We start from the raw sequence: 20,804 nt of genomic DNA, 5'->3' as shown, positions 1-20,804 counted from the left end.
ATATGAAGAGCTGGAACCTGTCATAGCCGCTAAGCGCACTGCACTGTTGAACTACAAGAAAGCGAGTTAACATCCGTAGCACTTAAAGCAGCCAGAAGCACTGCACAAAGAACAGTCAGGCGCTGCGCAAATGACTACTGGCAACACCTATGCAGTCATATTCAGCTGGCCTCAGACACCGGAAACATCAGAGGAATGTATGATGGCATTAAGAGAGCTTTTGGGCCAACCATCAAGAAGATCGCCCCCCTCAAATCTAAATCAGGGGACATAATCACTGACCAACGCAAACAAATGGACCGCTGGGTTCAGCACTACCTGGAACTGTACTCCAGGGAAAATGTTATCACTGAGACTGCGCTCAATGTAGCCCAGCCTCTACCAGTCATGGATGAGCTGGACATACAGCCAACAAAATCGGAACTCAGTGATGCCATGATTCTCTAGCCAGTGGAAAAGCCCCTGGGAAGGACAGCATCACCCCTGAAATTATCAAGAGTGCCAAGCCTGCTATACTGTCAGCACCACATGAACTGCTATGCCTGTGCTGGGACGAGGGAGCAGTACTTCAGGACATGCGCGATGCCAATATCATCACCCTCTATAAAAACAAAGGTGACCGCGGTGACTGCAACAACTATCGTGGAATCTCCCTGCTCAGCATAGTGGGGAAAGTCTTTGCTCGAGTCGCTCTAAACAGGCTCCAGAAGCTGGCCGAGCGCGTCTACCCTGAGGCACAGTGTGGCTTTCGTGCAGAGAGATTGACTGTTGACATGCTGTTCTCCCTTCGTCAGATACAGGAGAAATGCCGCGAACAACAGATGCCCCTCTACATTGCTTTCATTGATCTCACCAAAGCCTTTGACCTCGTCAGCAGACGTGGTCTCTTCAGACTACTAGAAAAGATTGGATGTCCACCAAAGCTACTAAGTATCATCACCTCATTCCATGACAATATGAACGGCACAATTCAACATGGCGGCACCTCATCAGACCCCTTTCCTATCCTGAGTGGCGTGAAACAGGGCTGTGTTCTCGCACCCACACTCTTTGGGATTTTCTTCTCCCTGCTGCTTTCACATGCGTTCAAGTCTTCTGAAGGAGGAATGTTCCTCCACACAAGATCAGGGGGCAGGTTGTTCAACCTTGCCCGTCTAAGAGCGAAGTCCAAAGTACGGAAAGTCGTCATCAGGGAACTCCTCTTTGCTGACGATGCTGCTTTAACATCTCACACTGAAGAGTGCCTGCAGAGTCTCATCGACAGGTTTGCGGCTGCCTGCAATGAATTTGGCCTAACCATCAGCCTCAAGAAAACGAACATCATGGGGTAGGACGTCAGAAATGCTCCATCCATCAATATTGGCGACCACGCTCTGGAAGTGGTTCAAGAGTTCACCTACCTAGGCTCAACTATCACCAGTAACCTGTCTCTGGATGCAGAAATCAACAAGCGCATGGGAAAGGCTTCCACTGCTATGTCCAGACTGGCCAAGAGAGTGTGGGAAAATGGCGCACTGACACGGAACACAAAAGTCCGAGTGTATCAAGCCTGTGTCCTCAGTACCTTGCTCTATGGCAGCGAGGCCAGGACAACGTATGTCAGCCAAGAGCGACGTCTCAATTCATTCCATCTTCGCTGCCTCCGGAGAATCCTTGGCATCAGGTGGCAGGACCGTATCTCCAACACAGAAGTCCTCGAGGCGGCCAACATCCCCAGCTTACACACACTACTGAGTCAGCGGCGCTTGAGATGGCTTGGCCATGTGAGCCGCATGGAAGATGGCAGGATCCCCAAAGACACATTGTACAGCGAGCTCACCACTGGTATCAGACCCACCGGCTGTCCATGTCTCCGCTTCAAAGACGTCTGCTAACGCGACATGAAGTCCTGTGACATTGATCACAAGTTGTGGGAGTCAGTTGCCAGCATTTGCCAGAGCTGGCAGGCAGTCATAAAGGCGGGGCTAAAGAGTGGCGAGTCGAAGAGACTTAGCAGTTGGCAGGAAAAAAGACAGAAGCGCAAGGGGAGAGCCAACTGTGTAACAGCCCCGACAAACAAATTTTTCTGCAGCACCTGTGGAAGAGCCTGTCACTCTAGAATTGGCCTTTATAGCCACTCCAGGCGCTGCTCCATACACCACTGACCACTTCCAGGCGCATATCCATTGTGTCTCGAGATAAGGAGGCCAAAGAAGCGAGCTGTCATTACGTCTCCAGATGTGGGTTTAAAACAGATCTGGATTCACGGGGTGAAAATCCCTTCTCCCTGTCAGCTGATCGAATCCCTAATGAAATAAGTTGAGGCTGTCTCCACTTGTCTCATGGTGAATGTAGGCTCAGCACAGCACTGCTCAAATAAGTACAGATTGACACTGTGTGGGCAGCCTCACTCAGCCAGGCTCGTGTTTGTAGTGATGGATTTAGGATGGGCTGCTCTTTTTTTTAATTTATTCATGGAATGTGCGCGTTGCCAGCATTTGTTCCCCATCTCTAATTGCCTTTGAGAAGGTGGTGTTGAGCGGCCTTCTTGAACTTCTGCAGTCCATGTGGTGTAGGTGCACCTACTGTGTTGTTAGGAAGGGAGTTCTAGAATTTTGACCCAGCAACAGTGAAGGAACGACGATATAGTTCTAAGTCAGGATGGTGTATGAATTGGAGGGGAACTTGCAGGTGGTGGTGTTCCAATGCATCTTCTGCTCTTATCCTTCTAGGCGGCAGAGGGTACAGGTTTGGAAGGAACTTTGGTGAGCTTCTGCAGTGCATCTTGTCGATGGTACACACAGCAGCCACAGTGCACCAGTGCTAGAGGAAGTGAATGTTTAAGATGATAGAGTGCCAATCAAACTTTGTCCTGGATGGTGTTGGAGCTGCACTGATCCAGGCAAGTGGAGAGTATTTCATCACACTTCTGATGTGTGCCTTGTAGATGGTGTGCAGGCTTTGGGAAGTCAGGAGACGAGTTACCCGCCACAGAACTCTCAGCCTCTGACCTGCTCTTATATTCACAGTATTTATATGGCTGGTCCAGTTAACTTTCTGGTCTATGGTAACCCAGGGTGTTGGTGGAGGTAATGCTGTTGAACATCAAGGGGAGATGGTTAGATTCTCTCTTGTTGGAGATGGTCATTGCCCGGTACTTGTGTGGCACAAATGTTACTTGCCACTTATCAGCCCAACCCTGAATGTTGTCTAGGTCTTCCTACATGTGGGCATGGATTACTTCAGTATCTGAGGATTTGTGAATGGTAACTGGGCACTGCAATCTTCTCAATGGGTAATTAGGGATGGGCAATAAATGCTGGCCTTGCCAACAACGCTCACATCCCAAGAATGAATGAAAAAAGATCATCAGCAAACATCCCCATTTCTGACTTTATGATGGAGGGTAGGTCATTGCTGAAGCAGTTGAAGATGGTTGGGCCTGGGACACTACCCTGACAAACTCCTGCAACGATGTCCTGGGGCTTAGATATTTGGCACAACCATCTTCCTTTGTACTAGGTAAAACTCCAACCAGTGGAGAGTTTTCCTCCTGATTCCTGTTGACTTCACTTTTGCTAGGGTTCCTTAATGCCACACTTGGTCAAATGCTCTGTTGATGTCAAGGGCAGTCACGGTCATCTCACCTTTGGAATTCAGTTCTTTTGTCCATGTTTGGACCAAGGCTTTAATCATTTGTCCTGCCTTTTGTGGACAGGACATACCTGGGCAATTTTCCACATGGTTTGATAGATACCAGTGTTGTCGCTGTACTAGAACAGCTTGACTAGGGGTGCAGGTCATTCTGCAGCACAAGTCTTCAGTACTACAGTCAGGATGTTGTCAGGGCCGACAGCCTTTGCTGTATCCAGTGCTTACATGCGATTCTTGATAACACATGGAGTGAATCGAATTGGTTGAAGACTGGCATTGATGATTCTGGGGACCTCAGGAGGAGGCTGAGATGGATCATACCTCAGCAATTCTGGCTGAAGATGGTTGCAAATGCTTCAGTCTTGTCTTTTGCACCGATGTGAGGTTAGAAATTATGCTTTTGGTTATTAATCACCAAGTGATATTGTTAAGAATAATAATATATGAAAGACTAATGAAATTAAAATGGAATTAAACATTACTTGAGTGGTGGAAGCGGAAATGATCAATGATTTCAAAAGGAAATTGGACAGGCACAAAGAAAATAAACTTGCAGGGCTATGGGGATAGAGCAGGGGAATGGGACTGACTGGATTGGTGTACAAAGAGCTGGTTTGGACTTGATGGGTCAAATGGTCTCTTTCTGTGCCATTATGAGTGACGTGCTGGACTCCCCCATTATTCAGGATGGGGATGTTTGTGGAGCCATCTCCTCTTCCGATTGGTTATTTAATGGTCCACCACCATTCACGACTGGATGTGGCAGGACTTCAGAGCTTGATCCGTTGGTTGTGGGGTTACTTTGCTTGGTTTACTGCATGCTTTTTCTGCTGTTTAGCATGCATGTAGTCCTGTGTTGTAGCTTCACCAGGTTGGCATCTTATTTTTAGGAATTCCTGATGCTGTTCCTGGCATGCTCTCCTGCACTCTTCATTGAAATGGGGTTGATCCTTTTGTTTGATGGAAGTGATCGAGTAAGAGATATGCCAGGCCATGAGGTTACAGATTGTGGTTAAATACAATTCAGCTGATGGTCCACAGCACCTCATGGATGAGCAGTTTTGAGCTGCTGCCAGATCTGTTCTGAATCTATCCCATTTAGCATGGTAGTAGTGCCACACAACATAATGGATGGTGCCCTCATTGTGAAGACGGGACTGCGTCTCCACAAGGACTGTGCGGTGGTCACCTCTGCCAATACTGTTATGGACAGATGCATCTGTGATAGGTAGATTTGTGCGGGTAAGGTCAAGCAGGTTTTTCCCTCTTGTTTCCTTCACTTGTCGCAGGCCCAGTCTGGCCGATATGTCCTTCCAGATTCGGCCAGCTCAGTCAGTAGTAGTGCAACTGAGCCATTCTTGGTGATGGACATTGAAGTCCCTCACCCAGAGTACAATCTGTGCCCTTGCTACCCTCAGTGCTTCTTTCAAGTGTTGTTCAACGTGGAGGAACACTGAAGGGGTAATCAGCAGGCTGTTTCTTTGCCCATGTTTGACCTGATGCCATGAGACTTCATGGGTTCAGAGTCAAATTGAGGACTCTCATGCCTTCCCAACTGTATGCTCCTGTGCTGCCACCTTTGATGGGACAGGACATACCCAGACATACCCAGAGATGGTGATGGAGGAGTCTGGGACATTGGCTGTAAGGTATGATTTGGTTATTGCTTAACTAGTCTGTGGGAGAGCTCTCATAATTTTGGCATATGTCCCCAGAACTTAGTGGAGGGCTTTTTGCAGGATCGACTGGGCAGGGTGTTGCCTTTCTTGTTTCTGGTGCCTTGGCCGATGTTGGGTGGTCCGTCCGGTTTTATTTTTATTTGACTTTTGGAACAGAATACAGGGTGCTCTATTCTGTCTGATCTGAGGGTGCTGAATACTGGTGCTGGATGACCAAAAGTGGGAGAGTGTTCAATTTCACAGCACTGACAGCCTTTACCTTGAGCACAAAAATTTAAATTCAGTGATCTTCCTGTGACTGTTGTAAAAACTATATTCTGTGTTTTAATAGTCTGAGCATTTCATTGTTTGGTGGTTTCAGGTTGAAGGAAGATGTCTTTGTTTAAAGCTCGAGACTGGTGGTCCACAGTTGTGGGAGAGCAGGAGGAATTTGACCAGGGATGCTTGTGTGTTGCTGATGTTGACAACAGTGGAAATGGTAAGTATGGTTGACCCTGGCTGGTAAGAATATTTTGCATCCTTAGGTGAAATGTAGTAATTCAATTTAGGTGCTTAAAGGAAGTGTATTCCTAATTCTGGCATTTCCTAGTTGTAATATTCATCATAGTGTAATGTAACCAAGTGTAAACATTTATTTTACTAAAAGACTTTAAGCTGAGCATGCTTCCAGCAATTCCCCCTCACACCTGCTCCCCTCCCCCCACCCCCCCAGTTCCCAATTTGTTTGTGAATGAATCGAGCAAACTGTAGATGCTGTTTCTCTCCCCATTCATTTGCAGTCTGATCTCATCTCTTAGGCATTGTAAGAGAAAGGTATGCTGGACCAGGACACTGCCAGTGTCCTGGAGAAAAGGTAGGTGAAGGAAGCACCTGACTAAGTTACATCACTTTTGGATTCTGGATCTTTCCAAAATAAAACATTTGAAATTACCACTTGGGCTTAATTAAAGCCCTGACAACCAGATGATTAGAGGAGCTTTATACAATGATTGGGTTATTCCTGTATGTTAAACAGGATCTGGAACCCACTGTAGAATTTTACGTCATCATTTGAGCCTACAGGACGCCCTGTGCTTTTATGTACTCTCACCTCCAGGGTACAAAAATTCTCACAGCAATTTTGCGAATTAATATTACTTTATTCATGATTGGAGAATAACTTTCAGATGAGTGTTAGGTTAATTTCTTCATTATGTATTCAAGTGAACAATGAACAGTGTTGCACAACAGACGTGTGAGCGAAATTATAGCTCATAGAATAAAAGGGACAGTAGCAACATTGGTATGAAATTGGTTGAGTGACAGGAAACAGAGAGTAATGGTTAATGGATGTTCTGCGGGCTGGAGGAAGGTTTGTAGTGGAGTTCCCCAGGGTTCAGTGTTGGGACCCTTGCTTTTCCTGATATATATTAATGACCTAGTCCTTGGTGTACAGGGTACAATTTCAAAATTTGCGGATGTTACAAAATTTGGAACAATTGTGAACTGTGAGTAGGATAGTGTAGAACTTCAAAAGGACATAGACCGGTTGGTGGAATGGATGGACAAGTGGCAAATGAAGTTCAATGTGGAGAATTGTGAAGTCATTCATTTTGGTAGGAAGAACATGGAGAGACAATATAACATAATTCGGGATAGTATTCGATCCAAAGAGGAGGCGTATAAAATTGCCAGAAAAAGCAGCAAGTCTGAGGATTGGGAGCAGTTTAGAATTCAGCAAAGGAGGACAAAGAGGTTGATTAAGCGGGGGAAAATAGAGTATGAGAGTAAACTTGCAGGGAACATAAAAACTGACTGTAAAAGCTTTGATAAATATGTGAAGAGAAAGATCAGTGAAGACAAATGTATATCCCTTACAGTTAGAAGCGGGGGAAATTATAATGGGGAACAAAGAAATGGCAGAACAATTAAACACATACTTTGGTTCTGTCTTCACAAAGCAGGACACAAATAACCTCCCAGAAATGTTAGGGAACCAAAGGTCTAATGAGAGGGAGGAACTGAAGGAAATCAGTATTAGTAAAAAAAAAGTGCAAGGGAAATTAATGAGGTTAAAGGCTGACAAATCCCCAAGGCTTGATAATCTACATCCCAGAGGAAGTGGCCCTGGAAATAGTGGATGCATTGGTGGTCATCTTCCAAAATTCTATAGACTCTGGAGCTGTTCGTACAGATTGGAGGGTGTCAAATGTTTAAAAACACTATTTTAAAAAAGGAGGGAGAGAAAAACAGGAAACTACAGACCAATTAGCCTTACATTAGTAGTGGGGAAGATGCTACAGTTTATTATAAAGGATGTGATAGCAGAACACCTAGAAAGCATAAACGGGATTGGGCAAAGTCAGCATGGGTTTACGAAAGGAAAATCATACTTAACAAATCTACTGGAGTTTTTTGAGGATGTATCTAGTCGAATAGATAAGGGAGAACCAGTGGATGTGGTGTATTTCGATTTTCAGAAGGCTTTTGATAAGGTCCCACATAAGAGGTTAGTGTGCAAAATGATATGGGATTGGGGGTAATATACCGGCATGGATCGAGAATTGGTTGACAAACAGGAAACAGAGAGTAGTAATAAACGGGTCTTTTTCTGGGTGGCAGGCAGTGACTAGTGGGATACCGCAGGGATCAGTGCTTGGGCCCCAGCTATGCACAATATACATTAATGACTTGGGTGAGGGATCTAAATGTATCATTTCCAAGTTTGCAGACGGCACAAAGCTGGGGGGAATGTGAGCTGTGAGGAGGATGCAAAGAGGCTCCAGTGTGATTTGGACAAGTTGGGTGAGTGGGCAAATGCATGGCAGATGCCGTATAATGTGGATAAATGTGAGGTTATCCACTTTGGTTGTAAAACAGAAAGGCAGATTATTATCTGAATGGTGAAAGATTGGGAAAGTGGGGAGGTGCAACGAGACCTGGGTATCCTTGTACACCAGTCGCTGAAAGCAAGCAATTAGGAAGGCGAATGGTATGTTGGCCTTCATTGCAAGAGGATTTGAGCACAGGAGCAAGGATGTATTACTGCAGTGTGGCCTTGGTTAGGCCACATCTGGAGTATTGTGTGCCGTTTTGGTCTCCTTATCTGAGGACGGATGTTCTTGCCTTGGAGAGATTGCAAAGAAGATTTACTAGGCTGATTTCTGGGATGGGAGGATTGAAGTAAGAGGAGAGATTGGGTGGACGAGGCCTATATTCACTCGAGTTTAGAAGAATGAGAGGGGATCTCATAGAAACCTATAAATTCTAACAGGTCTAGACAGGCTAGATGCAGGGAGGATGTTCCGATGGCTGGGGTGTCCAGAACCAGGGGTCACAGTCTCACGATATGGGGTATGCCATTTAGAACCAAGATGAGGAGAAATTTCTTCACTCAGAGGGTGGTGAATCTGTGGAATTCTCTATTGCAGAAGGCAGTGGAGGCCAAGTCATTAAATATATTCAAGAAGGAGATAGATATATTTCTTAATACCAAAGGGATCAAGGGATATGGGGAGAAAGCGGGAACAGGGTACTGAATTAGACAATCAGCCATGATCTTTTTTGAATGGCGGAGCAGTCTCGAAGGGCCGAATGGCCTACTCCTGCTCCTATTTTCTACGTTACTATGTTTCTATAAAGGAAACAACCTCAGCCATTTCAGTCTCTCCTCATAGCATTTCAGCTATGAGGAGAGACTGAAAAGGCTGGGGTGTTTTCCTTAGAGCAGAGAAGGCTGAGGGGGGACATGATTGAGGTGTACAAAATTATGAGGGGCATTGATAGGTTAGATAGGAAGAAACTTTTTTCCTTAGCGGAGTGGTCAAGAACCAGGGGGCATAGATTTAAGGTAAGGGGCAGGAGGTTTGGGGGGGATTTGAGGAAAATGTTTTTCACCCAGAGGGTGGTTGGAATCTGGAACGCACTGCCTGAAGAGGTGGTGGAGACAGGAACCCTCACAACATTTAATAAGTATTTAGATGAGCACTTGAAATGCCATAGCATACAAGGCTACGGGCCAAGTGGAGGAATATGGTATTACAATAGTTGGGTGCTGGATGGCCGGCACAGACACGATGGGCCGAAGGGCCTGATTCTGTACTGTATAACTCTGACTCTGACACAATTCTAAAGGGGGTGCAAGAGCAGAAGGATCTGGCTGTATATGTGCCTAAGTCATTGAAAGTTGCAGGACAGATTGAGAATGCGATTAATAAAGCATACAGTATGGGCCCTATTAATAGGGGCATAGATAACAAGAGCAAGGACTTGTTAAACTTGTGTAAGACACTAGTTTGGCCTCAGCTGGAGTGTTGTGTCTAATTCTGGGCACTGCACTTTAGGAAAGCTGTGAAGGTATTGGAGATAGTGCAGAAAACATTCATGAGAATGGTCGAGGGGTGAGGAACTTCAGGTATGAAGATAAATTGGAGAAGTTGGGACTGTTTTCATTGGAGAAGAGAAGGCTGAGAGGACATTTGATTAAGGTATTCAAAATCATGAGGGGTCTAGACAGAGCAGATAGAGAAAAACTGTTCCCACTCAAGAAAGCATCGAGAATGAGAGGGCACAGATTTAAAGTGATTGGCAAAAGAAGCAAAAGCAACATGAAAAATTGGAATGCACTGCCTGAGCGTCTGGTGGAGGCAGATTCAATTGAGGCATTCAAAAGGGAATTAGACTGTTATCTGAAAAGGAAGAATGTGCAGGGTTATGGGGAGAAGGCGGGAGAATGGCATTAGGTGAATTGCTCATTCGGTGCAGACACAATGGGCCGAATGGGCTCCTCCTGTGCTGTAACAATTCTGTGATTCTGTGTCGTCAAATGTAATTTTTTTTGCTGTTTTCAGACAAGATTATCGTTGGCAGTTATAAGGGAATTCTACGTATCTATTCCCCAGAGCCTGCCAAACCTGGAGCAGCACTTCATCCAGAAGAGCTAATCCTGGAGCTTCAAATGCAGGAGTCTGTATTGCAACTGGAAGTTGGCAAATTTGTCTCGTAAGTAGATAAACTGAAGAGTGGAGAAATGAATGCTGAGAAATGAAAAAGGGTAAATTACCAACCAAAAGTAGCAGCAGGTATAATGATCGTGTTAAAAAACTGCTCATGAATTTATTTTTCACATTCATGGTGATGTGGTTGGTAACTGCGCTGCCTCATATCCTATCCGTGTGGTGGCAGTAGGGACAATGTAATTGGCTGCAGCAGTTTGAACTAGACAGGGGGAAAATTGGTCAGTTTCCAATCCTGATCTCAATCCACTGAGCAATCCTGGAATGTAGAATTGAATGATTCAGCTGATCATGCCTGTGCTGGTTTGTATCCAGTTAATAACAGCTCCCTCCTCTTTCCCCATAGCCTTGTGATTTTTCTTTCCCCTGGAAGTATTTCCAATTCCCTTTTGAAAGTTACTATTAAATCTGCTTCCACTGCCCTTTCAGGCAGTGCATTCCAGATCATAGCAACTCGCACTGTGTAAAAATAATTCCTCATTTTCCCTCTGGTTGTTCTGCCAATTATTTTAAATCTGTGTCCTTTTGTGACTGACCCTCCTGCCAGTGCAAACAATTTCTCCTTGGACATGTACTGGTGAGGACTGGATTGTGATCATATAGCCCGTTCAATATCATTGTGCAGGCACACTTGGCAAGTGGTCACTTGAAGGGTGGAACTATACTGCAGTATAAGTCAGTGCTTTCTGGAGAGGACTGGGTTAGGAAGAGGAGGAATTGCTTATTTTCACTGAGATAAAAAGCTTCTCCATGTACTGCAAACCTGGCTGTAAAAGGTTTCTTCCAAGTTGACTAAACACGTTTCAAAATTAATGCAAAATGTTAATGCTTTTGTAATGCAGAATAGATATGTCTGGTGTGCCCTTATTAAGTACCAGTTCAGGACTTGAGAACCTTGCATCACAGCACTGCCTGCTGGCCAGAGCACACAACTACATCATTACAGGCAATTCACAGCATTGTGTCATGAAAGTGTGGTTGTTTTTCTCCTTTAAACAGTGTGCCTTCAAGACTCTGTTTAAAAACAGTGTGCCTTTAAAAACTAAGGGGGCACAGTGTGCCACCTGCAGCTGTTCCTAGGCCACAGCGGGAGAGAGAGGTCACATGGTGTACTGTAACTTTTAACTGTGTGTAAAAACCAGCTAAAACCAGTTTGAACTGGAGACAAATGAAGTGTGCTATTACTGAAAAGAAGCTGTCTATTTCTCAGCAGAGAAAATCTACATTGAGTTCAGACAGTGTTTGCCTAAGGAAGAATAAACCCCTGAAAAAGAACAATTTCCATTGTTGGAGGTAGTAGGTTCCATTTTACTTTGAAACTCTAAGAAGTTTGTTACAGAAGTGACTCTTTCTATTGCCTATTTGTGTTTGCTGGAATTCTCACTAAAGTTTTACCAAAAGACTACCAATTTTAAAATCGAAGTAGACCTATTGCTGTGTTTTTCGTTGAAAGAACTGTGTGACGCCTGCTGCAGCTGAAATACTTTGAATGCCTATCTATTAAAAACTGTTTCGTCGATTTCGCCTGGAGACTTCGAGTGGCATCTGATTACTGTTAACAGAACTTACAATCCGCTACTTATTTTATTCCTAAGAAACACTTTTTTAAAAACTAGTTAACCATTGTTAGTTTTTTAATGTATGTGTGAGTATAGGCATGGGGAAGCTTAGATAAAGTAAGAAGTTATAAGGCCTTTAGACATAGGTTTATCTTTATAGTGTTTAAGACTTAGTTTTTTTAATAAATGGTTAATTTGTTGTTGACTAAAGTTTTTATTCTGGGAGTTAGTAAAGTGTTTAATTTGGCTGTTTTCCAGTTAGATGGGAAAGCTTTAATAATATGCTGTGACCTGTGGAGTGATGGAACTGAATTGTCAGTGCTTTCCTCCCACCTTGGTCATAACAATTATTTCAATCCTGTCATGCATAACCCCCTACTGCCAAGAATGAGGCATATTAATTTTGTCATATGAACATTAATTTTAAACTTGCTGGAGTGATCACCAGACACTGGGCTGGAAGGACATTTACATACTAAGAGACGTTGCTTCTGGAGACAAAGGACTATTCCCTGCTGCAATTAACCAAATGAATTTTGATCACCAGACATTGAAGGTGTAAGGAAGCACATTCCACAGACTGTTAAGGTGATGCAATCCACAAATCTCACAGGAGAGACTGTTCCAAATAAGGAGCTAGTCACATGACTAACCTGCTTGGCAACCTGGGGTTTTTTGAATTGTACCACAGAGAAAGGGGCAGAAGGCAGTGCAACTGAAGCTGGAACAAGGAAGCTGGTCTCTCTCTCTCTCTCTCTCTCGCATTCTCCCAAGCCACCGGACCCACGGAGGACACGTAAACCTCAAGAGAGAAAAGACTTAGACATCGAAACAAGTTGGAGCGTGAACTGGGCCCCAACGAACAGCAGGTCTTACCAGCAACCAAAGACTCAACATCATACTCAAAGGACTTTAACTACCAGATATTGTGTCAAGCCTTTCCCCTTTATTCCTTCTACTTTTTCTGTCTCTATCTGCATGTGTGTTTATCGTGTTTGCATGCTAGCGTGGTCGCGTCGCATATTCGTAGTCGGTAACCAGATTAGAGTTTAAGATTAATAAACTTCTACCTTTCTTGTTTAAATCTAAGGAAACCTGTCTTATTTCTTTGCCTTACAATTGGAGCAGTGAACAAGGATTCACTGAGGGGGAACTAAAAACATGGTGTTTCTAAAATTAAACCCTGTTACGGTTAAACTAGGCAGAGAGGAAACCCCTAGACCCCTTCTCACCTGGTCGTAACAGAAATTTGGGGGCTAGCGTCCTGGATTTGACCCACAGACAAACGAGAAATTGGAAGTGGGAAACCAATTTGATCCCAAACAAAAGAGAAAAGATTTCAATACAGGTTTTCTTGTGGTTGTGTGTGATTGAATACTAACATGTCTGTGACTGAAGCCAGTAGCTCCCCAAGCCAGGGTGAAGTAACATGGGATAAGTTAAAAGCACTGTCTATCGAGGGGAGGAGTTGAGGAAAATGGCTGAGGACTGTGGGATCACTGTACATGGCAAGGCTAGGAAGTCTGAACTCCTAAAGCTAGTGGCCAACCATTTTTCCCTTGAATTTGAAGAAGCAGAAACAGGGTTAGAAATAGACTCCGACAGGGTATTGCTAACAAATATACAGTTGGAACAGAGGAAACTTGAATTAGAAGACAGGGAAAGAGAGAGACAGGAGGGAGAAAGAGAAAGAACCTGCCGGAAAGAATGCGAAGAAAGAGAGCTAAGAAAAAGGCAGCTTGAGTTAACTAGGGGGCGACAGAGTAACTCCAATGAAAGCATGGCCAATGTGGAGGAGCATAATTCAGGGCTGGGTACAGAATTGTTCAAACTCTCCCAACTGATCCCAAAATTCAATGAGGGAGAAGTGGAAGCGTTTTTTGTGTCTTTTTGAAAAACTGGCAAGGCAGTTAAAGTGGCCAGCTGAGGCTTGGACTCTGCTGTCAGAGTAAATTAGTAGAAAAAGCCCATGAGGTTTATTCCATGTTGCCAGATAAGAGTTCATCAAATTATGAACTGACAAAAAATGCTATCCTCGGGGCATATGAGTTAGTACCGCCTATCGCCAAAAGTTTAGACCCCTCAAGAAGCAAGCAGATCAAACTTACCTGGAGTTTGAGAGAAATAAGCAGTTGGCTTTTGACCAGTGGCTGAGGGCTCTTAAAGTACAGCTCAGCTATGAAAATCTCAGAAAAGTAATTTTGCTAGAGGAATTTATAAACACTCTCCCACTCTCCATAAAGACACATGTAGAAGAGCAGAAGGCTCATAGAGCCTGGCAGGGAGCAATCCTGGCTGATGAGTTTGCTCTCATTTATAAGTCAGTTTCCCAGGGGAAAGCCTTTCCTAATCACTCCCACAAATCTGAAAAGGACAGATAGTAGGAAGGTGATAGAAGCCCAAGCAGTCCTGGGAGAAAAAGAAAAGCAGGAGACACGGGGCCCTCCTCCAGCCAAAAAGGAAGGTGCTGTAAGTAGGAGTGAGACCCGGAGACCTGTGTGCTTCCATTGTAATAAAGCAGGGCGTTTAAGAGCTGACTGCTGGAAACTAAAGGGAAAACCTGTATGGTTAATCAGGGCACACCCACTCATTGAAGAAGTGATCTGATGGAAAGCAGTCGGTAACCGGATTAGAGTTTAAGATTAATAAACTTCTACCTTTCTTGTTTAAACCTAAGGAGACTTGTTTGATTTCTTTGCCTTACAATTGGAGCAGTGAACAAGGATTCACTGAGGGGGGAGCTAAAAACACAGTGTTTCTAAAATTAAACCCTGTTATAGTTAAACCATGCAAAAGCTGAGAAGGAACCCCTGGACCCCTTCTCACCTGGCCGTAACAGTCCTAAACGTCTCAGAGTTAAAGGTTAATATTAATTCATGAATAAAATCACAATGACAAAGTTGGGCTTAAAATGTATTTGGACATGAGATGTATATTGTCACAAAAGGTTTTATTTTTGCACCAAAATCTTGGACTTCTTGTGTTTCAAAAAAAACTGGAAACAAAATGTTGCTCAGTGAAAGATACCCACAAAAATAATTGAAATTCCAGCAATGTTTTGAAAGGAAGTTCAAAACAAAGAGTTGAACTTTATGGGTGTTTTGAAAGGCAGTTAAACTTGTAAAAAGACAGGAAGGTCAGCAGTTTCAAGGAAATCACAGGGGTTGACGTTTCTTCAGAGCAGCTTGAGTGACAAGGGGGAGACAGTGTCTGGACATGTGACCATGTTCAAGATGGTTTTTTTTCACTTTGGATCCTTTAAAAGCCTGTGAACTGGACCAAGAGCAGACATTTGAAATCTTTGCTTGACCTGCCTGGAGCCAGAGAGACAAGACCCTGAAAGGTGTTACCTCTCTCTGTAAAGGAGACTCTCATCTCTTGAAAAGGAATTCTGCATTTGAAAGGTAGCAGATTCCTGTTGCTTCCGGTCTCTGAAGAATTTCTGCATCCAATGAGATTCCTGATGCCTCCTGTGTTCTAAGAAAACCTTGAAATCTGAAGAATTCTTCTACTGTTAGACTGCTGCTTCAAAGCCCAAGCAGACCTGTTGCCATACCCCTGATGGAAGACCTATGTGAAGCCTGCAGCAGTTAAATTGCCGTGAGCACCTACCCATCACAGATTGTTCATCAACCTTGCCTGGAGAGACTTTGGCATCAAAATATTCGACTCTGGGACACCTTGCCATACCGAAAACATCCTACCAGAACATGAACCTCAATTATTTTTTATTATTCTATTCCTAAGAAACAGTTATAACCCAGAACCCCCTTTTGAAATCAGTTAACCATTTCTTTTTGAATGTATGTGTGTGTGCATGAGGGTTAAGGGAATAAGGGTTTTTATCATGTATAGATTTATGTTGTTAGCAGTTAAAACCTAATTATTTTCTAATAAATAGTTAATGTTATTGTTTAAAAAAACCTGGTTTGCTGTGCTTTATTCTTGGGGAAAAATACAGTTTAATTTGGCTCGTCTTCAGAAGGTGGGAAACTTGATTTGATGTGACCTGTGGAGTAGTGGGACTGAATTAACAGTGCATTACTCCTGCCTTGGTTGTAACAATATAAGTATTTATTTTGAAGATACTATTCTTAAAAAGCATGGTTTCAGATGTCAGAATTCTATTTTGTCTTTTCTGTGACATTGGAAGAGATTCCAGTGTCTGGAAAGTTTGGCCACTTCCTATTGACCATGACTTCCCTTAGATTTAACGTGCATTTTTCCAAGTGACTATTAATTTTGTCCCAAATTATCATTTCTAGAAGCTTCCCCACCACTGAGATTAAACTGACTGGCCGGTAGTTGCTGGGCTTATCTTTATACCCTTTTTTGAACAAGGGTTACACTTTTGCAATTTTCCAGTCCTCTGGCACCACTGCTGAATCGAAGGAAGACTGGAAAATTACAGAATCACAGAATTGTTACAACGCAGAAGGAGGCCATTCGGCCCATCGTTTCTGTACCGGCTCTCCAAACGAGCAATTCACTTAGTGCCATTCCCCCGCCTTCTCCCTGTACCCCTGCACATTCTTCCTTTTCATACAACAGTCTAATTTCTTTTTGAATGCTTCAATTGAACCTGCCTCCACCGGAATCTCAGGCAGTGTATTCCAGACCTTAACCACTCACTGCATGTAAAAGTTTTTACTCATGTCGCTTTTGCTTCTCTTACCCGTTACTTTAAATATGTGCCCTCTCGTTCTCGATCCTTTCATAAGTGGGAACAGTTTCTCTCTATCTACTCTGTCCAGACCCTTCATGATTTTGAGTACCTCTATCAAATCACCTCTCAGCCTTCCCTTCTCTGAGGAAAACAGTCCCAACATCTCCAATCTATCTTCATAACTGAAGGTCTTCATATTGGAACCATTCTCATGAATCTTTTCTGCACTTTTTCCAATGCTCTCACATTTTTCCTAAAGTGCGGCAGCCAGAACTGGATGCAGTGCTCCAGCTGAGGCTGAACTAGGATCTTGTACAACTTCAACAGAACTTCTTTGCTTTTGTACTCCCTGCCCCTTTTAATAAAGCCCAGGATACTGTATGCTTTATTAGCTGATTTGCCAACCTGTCCTGCCACCTTCAATGACTTATGCACATATACATCCAGGCCCCTCTGCTCCTGCACCCCCTTTAGAATTGGACCGTTTATTTTATAGGCTGCGCTTGTTGACAACGCAACCGCTAGGTGGTGCAGTATTGGCACATGCACAAATGAAGCTTCATCCACTGAAACGTCACAGTCTGTGACGTCTCAGGCAGCTGTCACTAATAACGTTGGAGCTGTTCAATTTCTCACAAAAAGTAAATGCAGCCTTAACCCCAAATCCCCATAGTGGCTGCGATTGCCGCCTCCATCCCATCCCCAACAGTACCTGTGCTAGTACAGAACCAAATAATCGTATTGCAAGGCATCTTTCAATTCACTTTTGTATGATGTTTATTATTCTATTGTATTAGTTTTGGAAATAGATTCATGTGGCTTATTCTCTTTCACAATTGCAGCAGTGGAAATGGATTGTGGACTATAATTCAGATAGAAGCCATCGCGCCTCTCTTTGCCACTACCTCTCGCGCCTGTCTGCTCACCTCTTATCCACCCTCAGCCACTCGCTCCCGCCCTCACCTCATCCCCACCTCGGCTGCTCGCTCACCCCCCTCCCACCCCCCCACTGCCGCTCACTGCAGGCCTCACCGCTTCCCTCTTCTTGGCTACTGGCTCCCGCATCACCCTGTCACCCCTTGGCCACTCGTTCCCTGCCTTGCTGCTTCGGCGGTTCGTTCTCCACCCCCTCCCTCCTTCCCCCCCCACTGCTTCTTCAGGCAGCACAGTGGGGAGCAATCGGGGGTGAGGAAGGGCGAGGGCAGGAGCGAGTGGCTGAAGGGGCAAGGCCCGCAGCGAGCAGCCGCGGAGGGGAGGGGGTGGGGAACGAGTGGCTGACGGGGGGAAGCGGTGACACGGGAGGACGAGAGCAAGTGGCTAAAGGAAGGTAGCGGTGAGGCGGGGAGTGAGCGGCCGAGAGGGGAAGTGGCAAGGATGAGTAGCTGAGGGAAGGCAGTGGCAAGGCTAGGAGCAAGCGGCCCTGTTCCAGCATGTGATGACGTTTTAGGGTGCATGTGTGAATTAGACCTGGTAAGCCGGGTGCTGACGTAGGCTGCGCATACGCAGCACCACACTGGCAGGAAAAAAACGGTCTGCGCATGTGCACAGCTGGGAACAAACTGATGATGTCAGCGCTTGGCTGCATTGGCAGGAGTCACTTTGTATTTTCTATTTTCTCTCCATATTCTTCCTACCAGAATGAATCACTTCACATTTCTCCACATTGAACTTCATCTGCTACCTATCCACCCGTCTATGTCTTTTTGCGGTTCTACACTATCCTCCTCACAGTTCATCATTATTCCAAGTTTCGTATCATCCGCAAACTTTTAAATTTTGCCCTGAACACCAAGGTCTAGGTCATTAATATATATCCGGAAAAGCAAGGGTCCCAACACTGACTCCTGGGGAACTCCACTCCAGCCAAAAACATCCGTTAACCTTGTTTTGTTTCCTGTCACTCAGCCAATTCTGTATCTATGCTGCTACCATCCCTTTTATTCCATGAGCTATAAGTTTGCTTGCAAGTCTGTTGTGTGGCACTGTATCAGTCGCCTTTTGAAAGTTTATGTACACCACATCAACTGCATTGCCCTCATCAACCCACTCTGTCATCCCCTCAAAATAAAACTCCATCCAGTTAGTCAAACATGATTTTCCCTTAAGAAATCCATGCTGGCTTTCTTTAATTCATCCGCATTTTTGATTAGATTAGATTAGAGATACAGCACTGAAACAGGCCCTTCGGCCCACCGAGTCTGTGCCGACCATCAACCACCCATTTATACTAATCCTACACTAATCCCATATTCCTACCAAACATCCCCACCTGTCCCTATATTTCCCTACCACCTACTTATACTAGTGACAATTTATAATGGCCAATTTACCTACCAACCTGCAAGTCTTTTGGCTTGTGGGAGGAAACCGGAGCACCCGGAGAAAACCCACGCAGACACAGGGATTAGATTAGAGATACAGCACTGAAACAGGCCCTTCGGCCCACCGAGTCTGTGCCGACCATCAACCACCCATTTATACTAATCCTACACTAATCCCATATTCCTACCAAACATCCCCATCTGTCCCTATATTTCCCTACCACCTACCTATACTAGTGACAATTTATAACAGCCAATTTACCTACCAACCTGCAAGTCTTTTGGCTTGTGGGAGGAAACCGGAGCACCCGGAGAAAACCCACGCAGACACAGGGAGAACTTGCAAACTCCACACAGGCAATACCCAGAATCGAACCCGGGTCCCTGCAGCTGTGAGGCTGCAGTGCTAACCACTGCGCCACTGTGCCGCCCTTGTTCATGTGACTGTTAATTTTGTCTCAAGTTATTCTTTCTAGAAGTTTCCCCACCACCGAAATTAAACTGATTGGCCTGTAGTTGCTGGGCTTATCTTTACACACATTATTGAGCAAGAGTGTAGCATTGGCAATTCTCCAGTCCTCTGGCACCACCCCCTTGTTTAAGGGAGACTGAAAAATTATGGCCAGTGCCTCTGCAATTTCCACCCTCGCTTCCCTCGGAATCCTTGCTTTATCCACTTTAAGTACAGATAGCCTATCTAATAGATCCTCCTTATCAATTTTAAAAACTTCCAGTGCCTGAATTACCATTGCTTGGGTTGCATCTTCTTCCTTGGTAAAGACAGATGCAAAGTATTCATTTAATACCTCAGCTATGCCCTCTGCCTCCATGCGTAAATCCCCTTTATGGTCCCTAATCGGCCCAACTCTTGCTCTTATCACCGTTTTACTATTTACATATGTCTATAAAAAACTTTGGGATTCCCTTTAATGTTAGCTGTCAGTCTCTTTTCACACTTTCTCTTTGCTTCTCTTATTTGCTTTTCCACTTTCCCTCTGGACCTTCTATATTCAGCCTGGTTCTTAATAGTATTTTCTGCCTGGCATCTGTTGTAAGCACACGTTTTCTTCTTTATCTTGATCTCTACCTCTTTTTTTATCCAGGGAGCTCTGGATTTGTTTACCCTACCTTTTCCCTTTGAGGGAACATACCTTGACTGTGTCCGAACTATCTGTTCTCTGAATGTAGCACATTGTTCAGCTACTGTTTTTCCTGCCAATCTTTGACTGATTTATTTGCCCCAGCTCCGCTCTTAACCCATTGAAGTTGGCTTTCTCCAGTTAATTTTTCTTACTCTGGAAGTCCTTTGCGGATAGGTCAGTGATGTTGCAAATGTAAATAATGCTATTTGTTTACATGATTATGCTCTTTCCCTTGGGAATGTCTCCCAATTGGAAAATTCTTCTTCATTCTTTCCCATACAGCTTCCCATGACTGAAGTGGCAATTGAGATAGTTAGGGATATAACCTCTCTAATCCACTACTGAAATAGTAATCCAGCTCCCCCCACTGTGACCCCTGCAGTGCTGCTGTATCCACTGTGATTCCAGCAAGCCACATGCATTGCCCTTGACTGTGCCCATTTGACATACACACTGTCATTTTTGTATATCACGGTAGTGGTAACTAAAGCTGGAGTGCTGTGAACCAGCAATATATTCAACCTGTGGGAGACTATATTGCTGTTTGAACAGTTTGGATTTTTGTTTCATCATGCCAAGAAATGAAATGTTGTGTAAACTGAATTTGGTAAGACCAGTAATGAAGTGAAATGTACAGCATGTTATTGGTCGTCATTGATCAGCAGAGGGAGCCATTTTACTGCAAATGTGAACCAGCAGAATAAGTTTACTGTAGAAAAACCCAGCTATTTATATACTTAATTCATACATTCAGTGCCTCAGGCATCAAGCCTGTGTGTGGCAATTTCATTGGCCAAGAGTTTAAAACAA

The 20,804-nt window shown here is 44.3% G+C and overlaps 1 protein-coding gene across 7 annotated transcripts in view; it reads left to right on the top strand.

Annotated features, from left to right (window-relative positions):
* bbs9 (Bardet-Biedl syndrome 9) overlaps positions 1-20,804 on the top strand; it is a 689,521-nt gene that overhangs the window by 8,051 nt on the left and 660,666 nt on the right. For all 7 annotated transcript variants that reach the window (XR_010975118.1, XM_068032600.1, XM_068032602.1 and 4 more), the window contains exons 2-3: positions 5,674-5,790; positions 10,142-10,292. Coding sequence is in view for 6 of the 7 variants with exons in the window: in XM_068032600.1 (XP_067888701.1) it covers positions 5,685-5,790; positions 10,142-10,292 (257 nt within the window). In the remaining variant the exon portion in view is untranslated. The remainder of the gene's footprint in view (positions 1-5,673; positions 5,791-10,141; positions 10,293-20,804) is intronic.

This window comes from Heterodontus francisci, chromosome 5 (assembly GCF_036365525.1).
Source record: "Heterodontus francisci isolate sHetFra1 chromosome 5, sHetFra1.hap1, whole genome shotgun sequence".
NCBI lineage: Eukaryota > Metazoa > Chordata > Chondrichthyes > Heterodontiformes > Heterodontidae > Heterodontus > Heterodontus francisci.
Note: the sequence above shows the minus strand (reverse complement) of the source record. Positions and strands in the feature narration are given on the sequence as shown.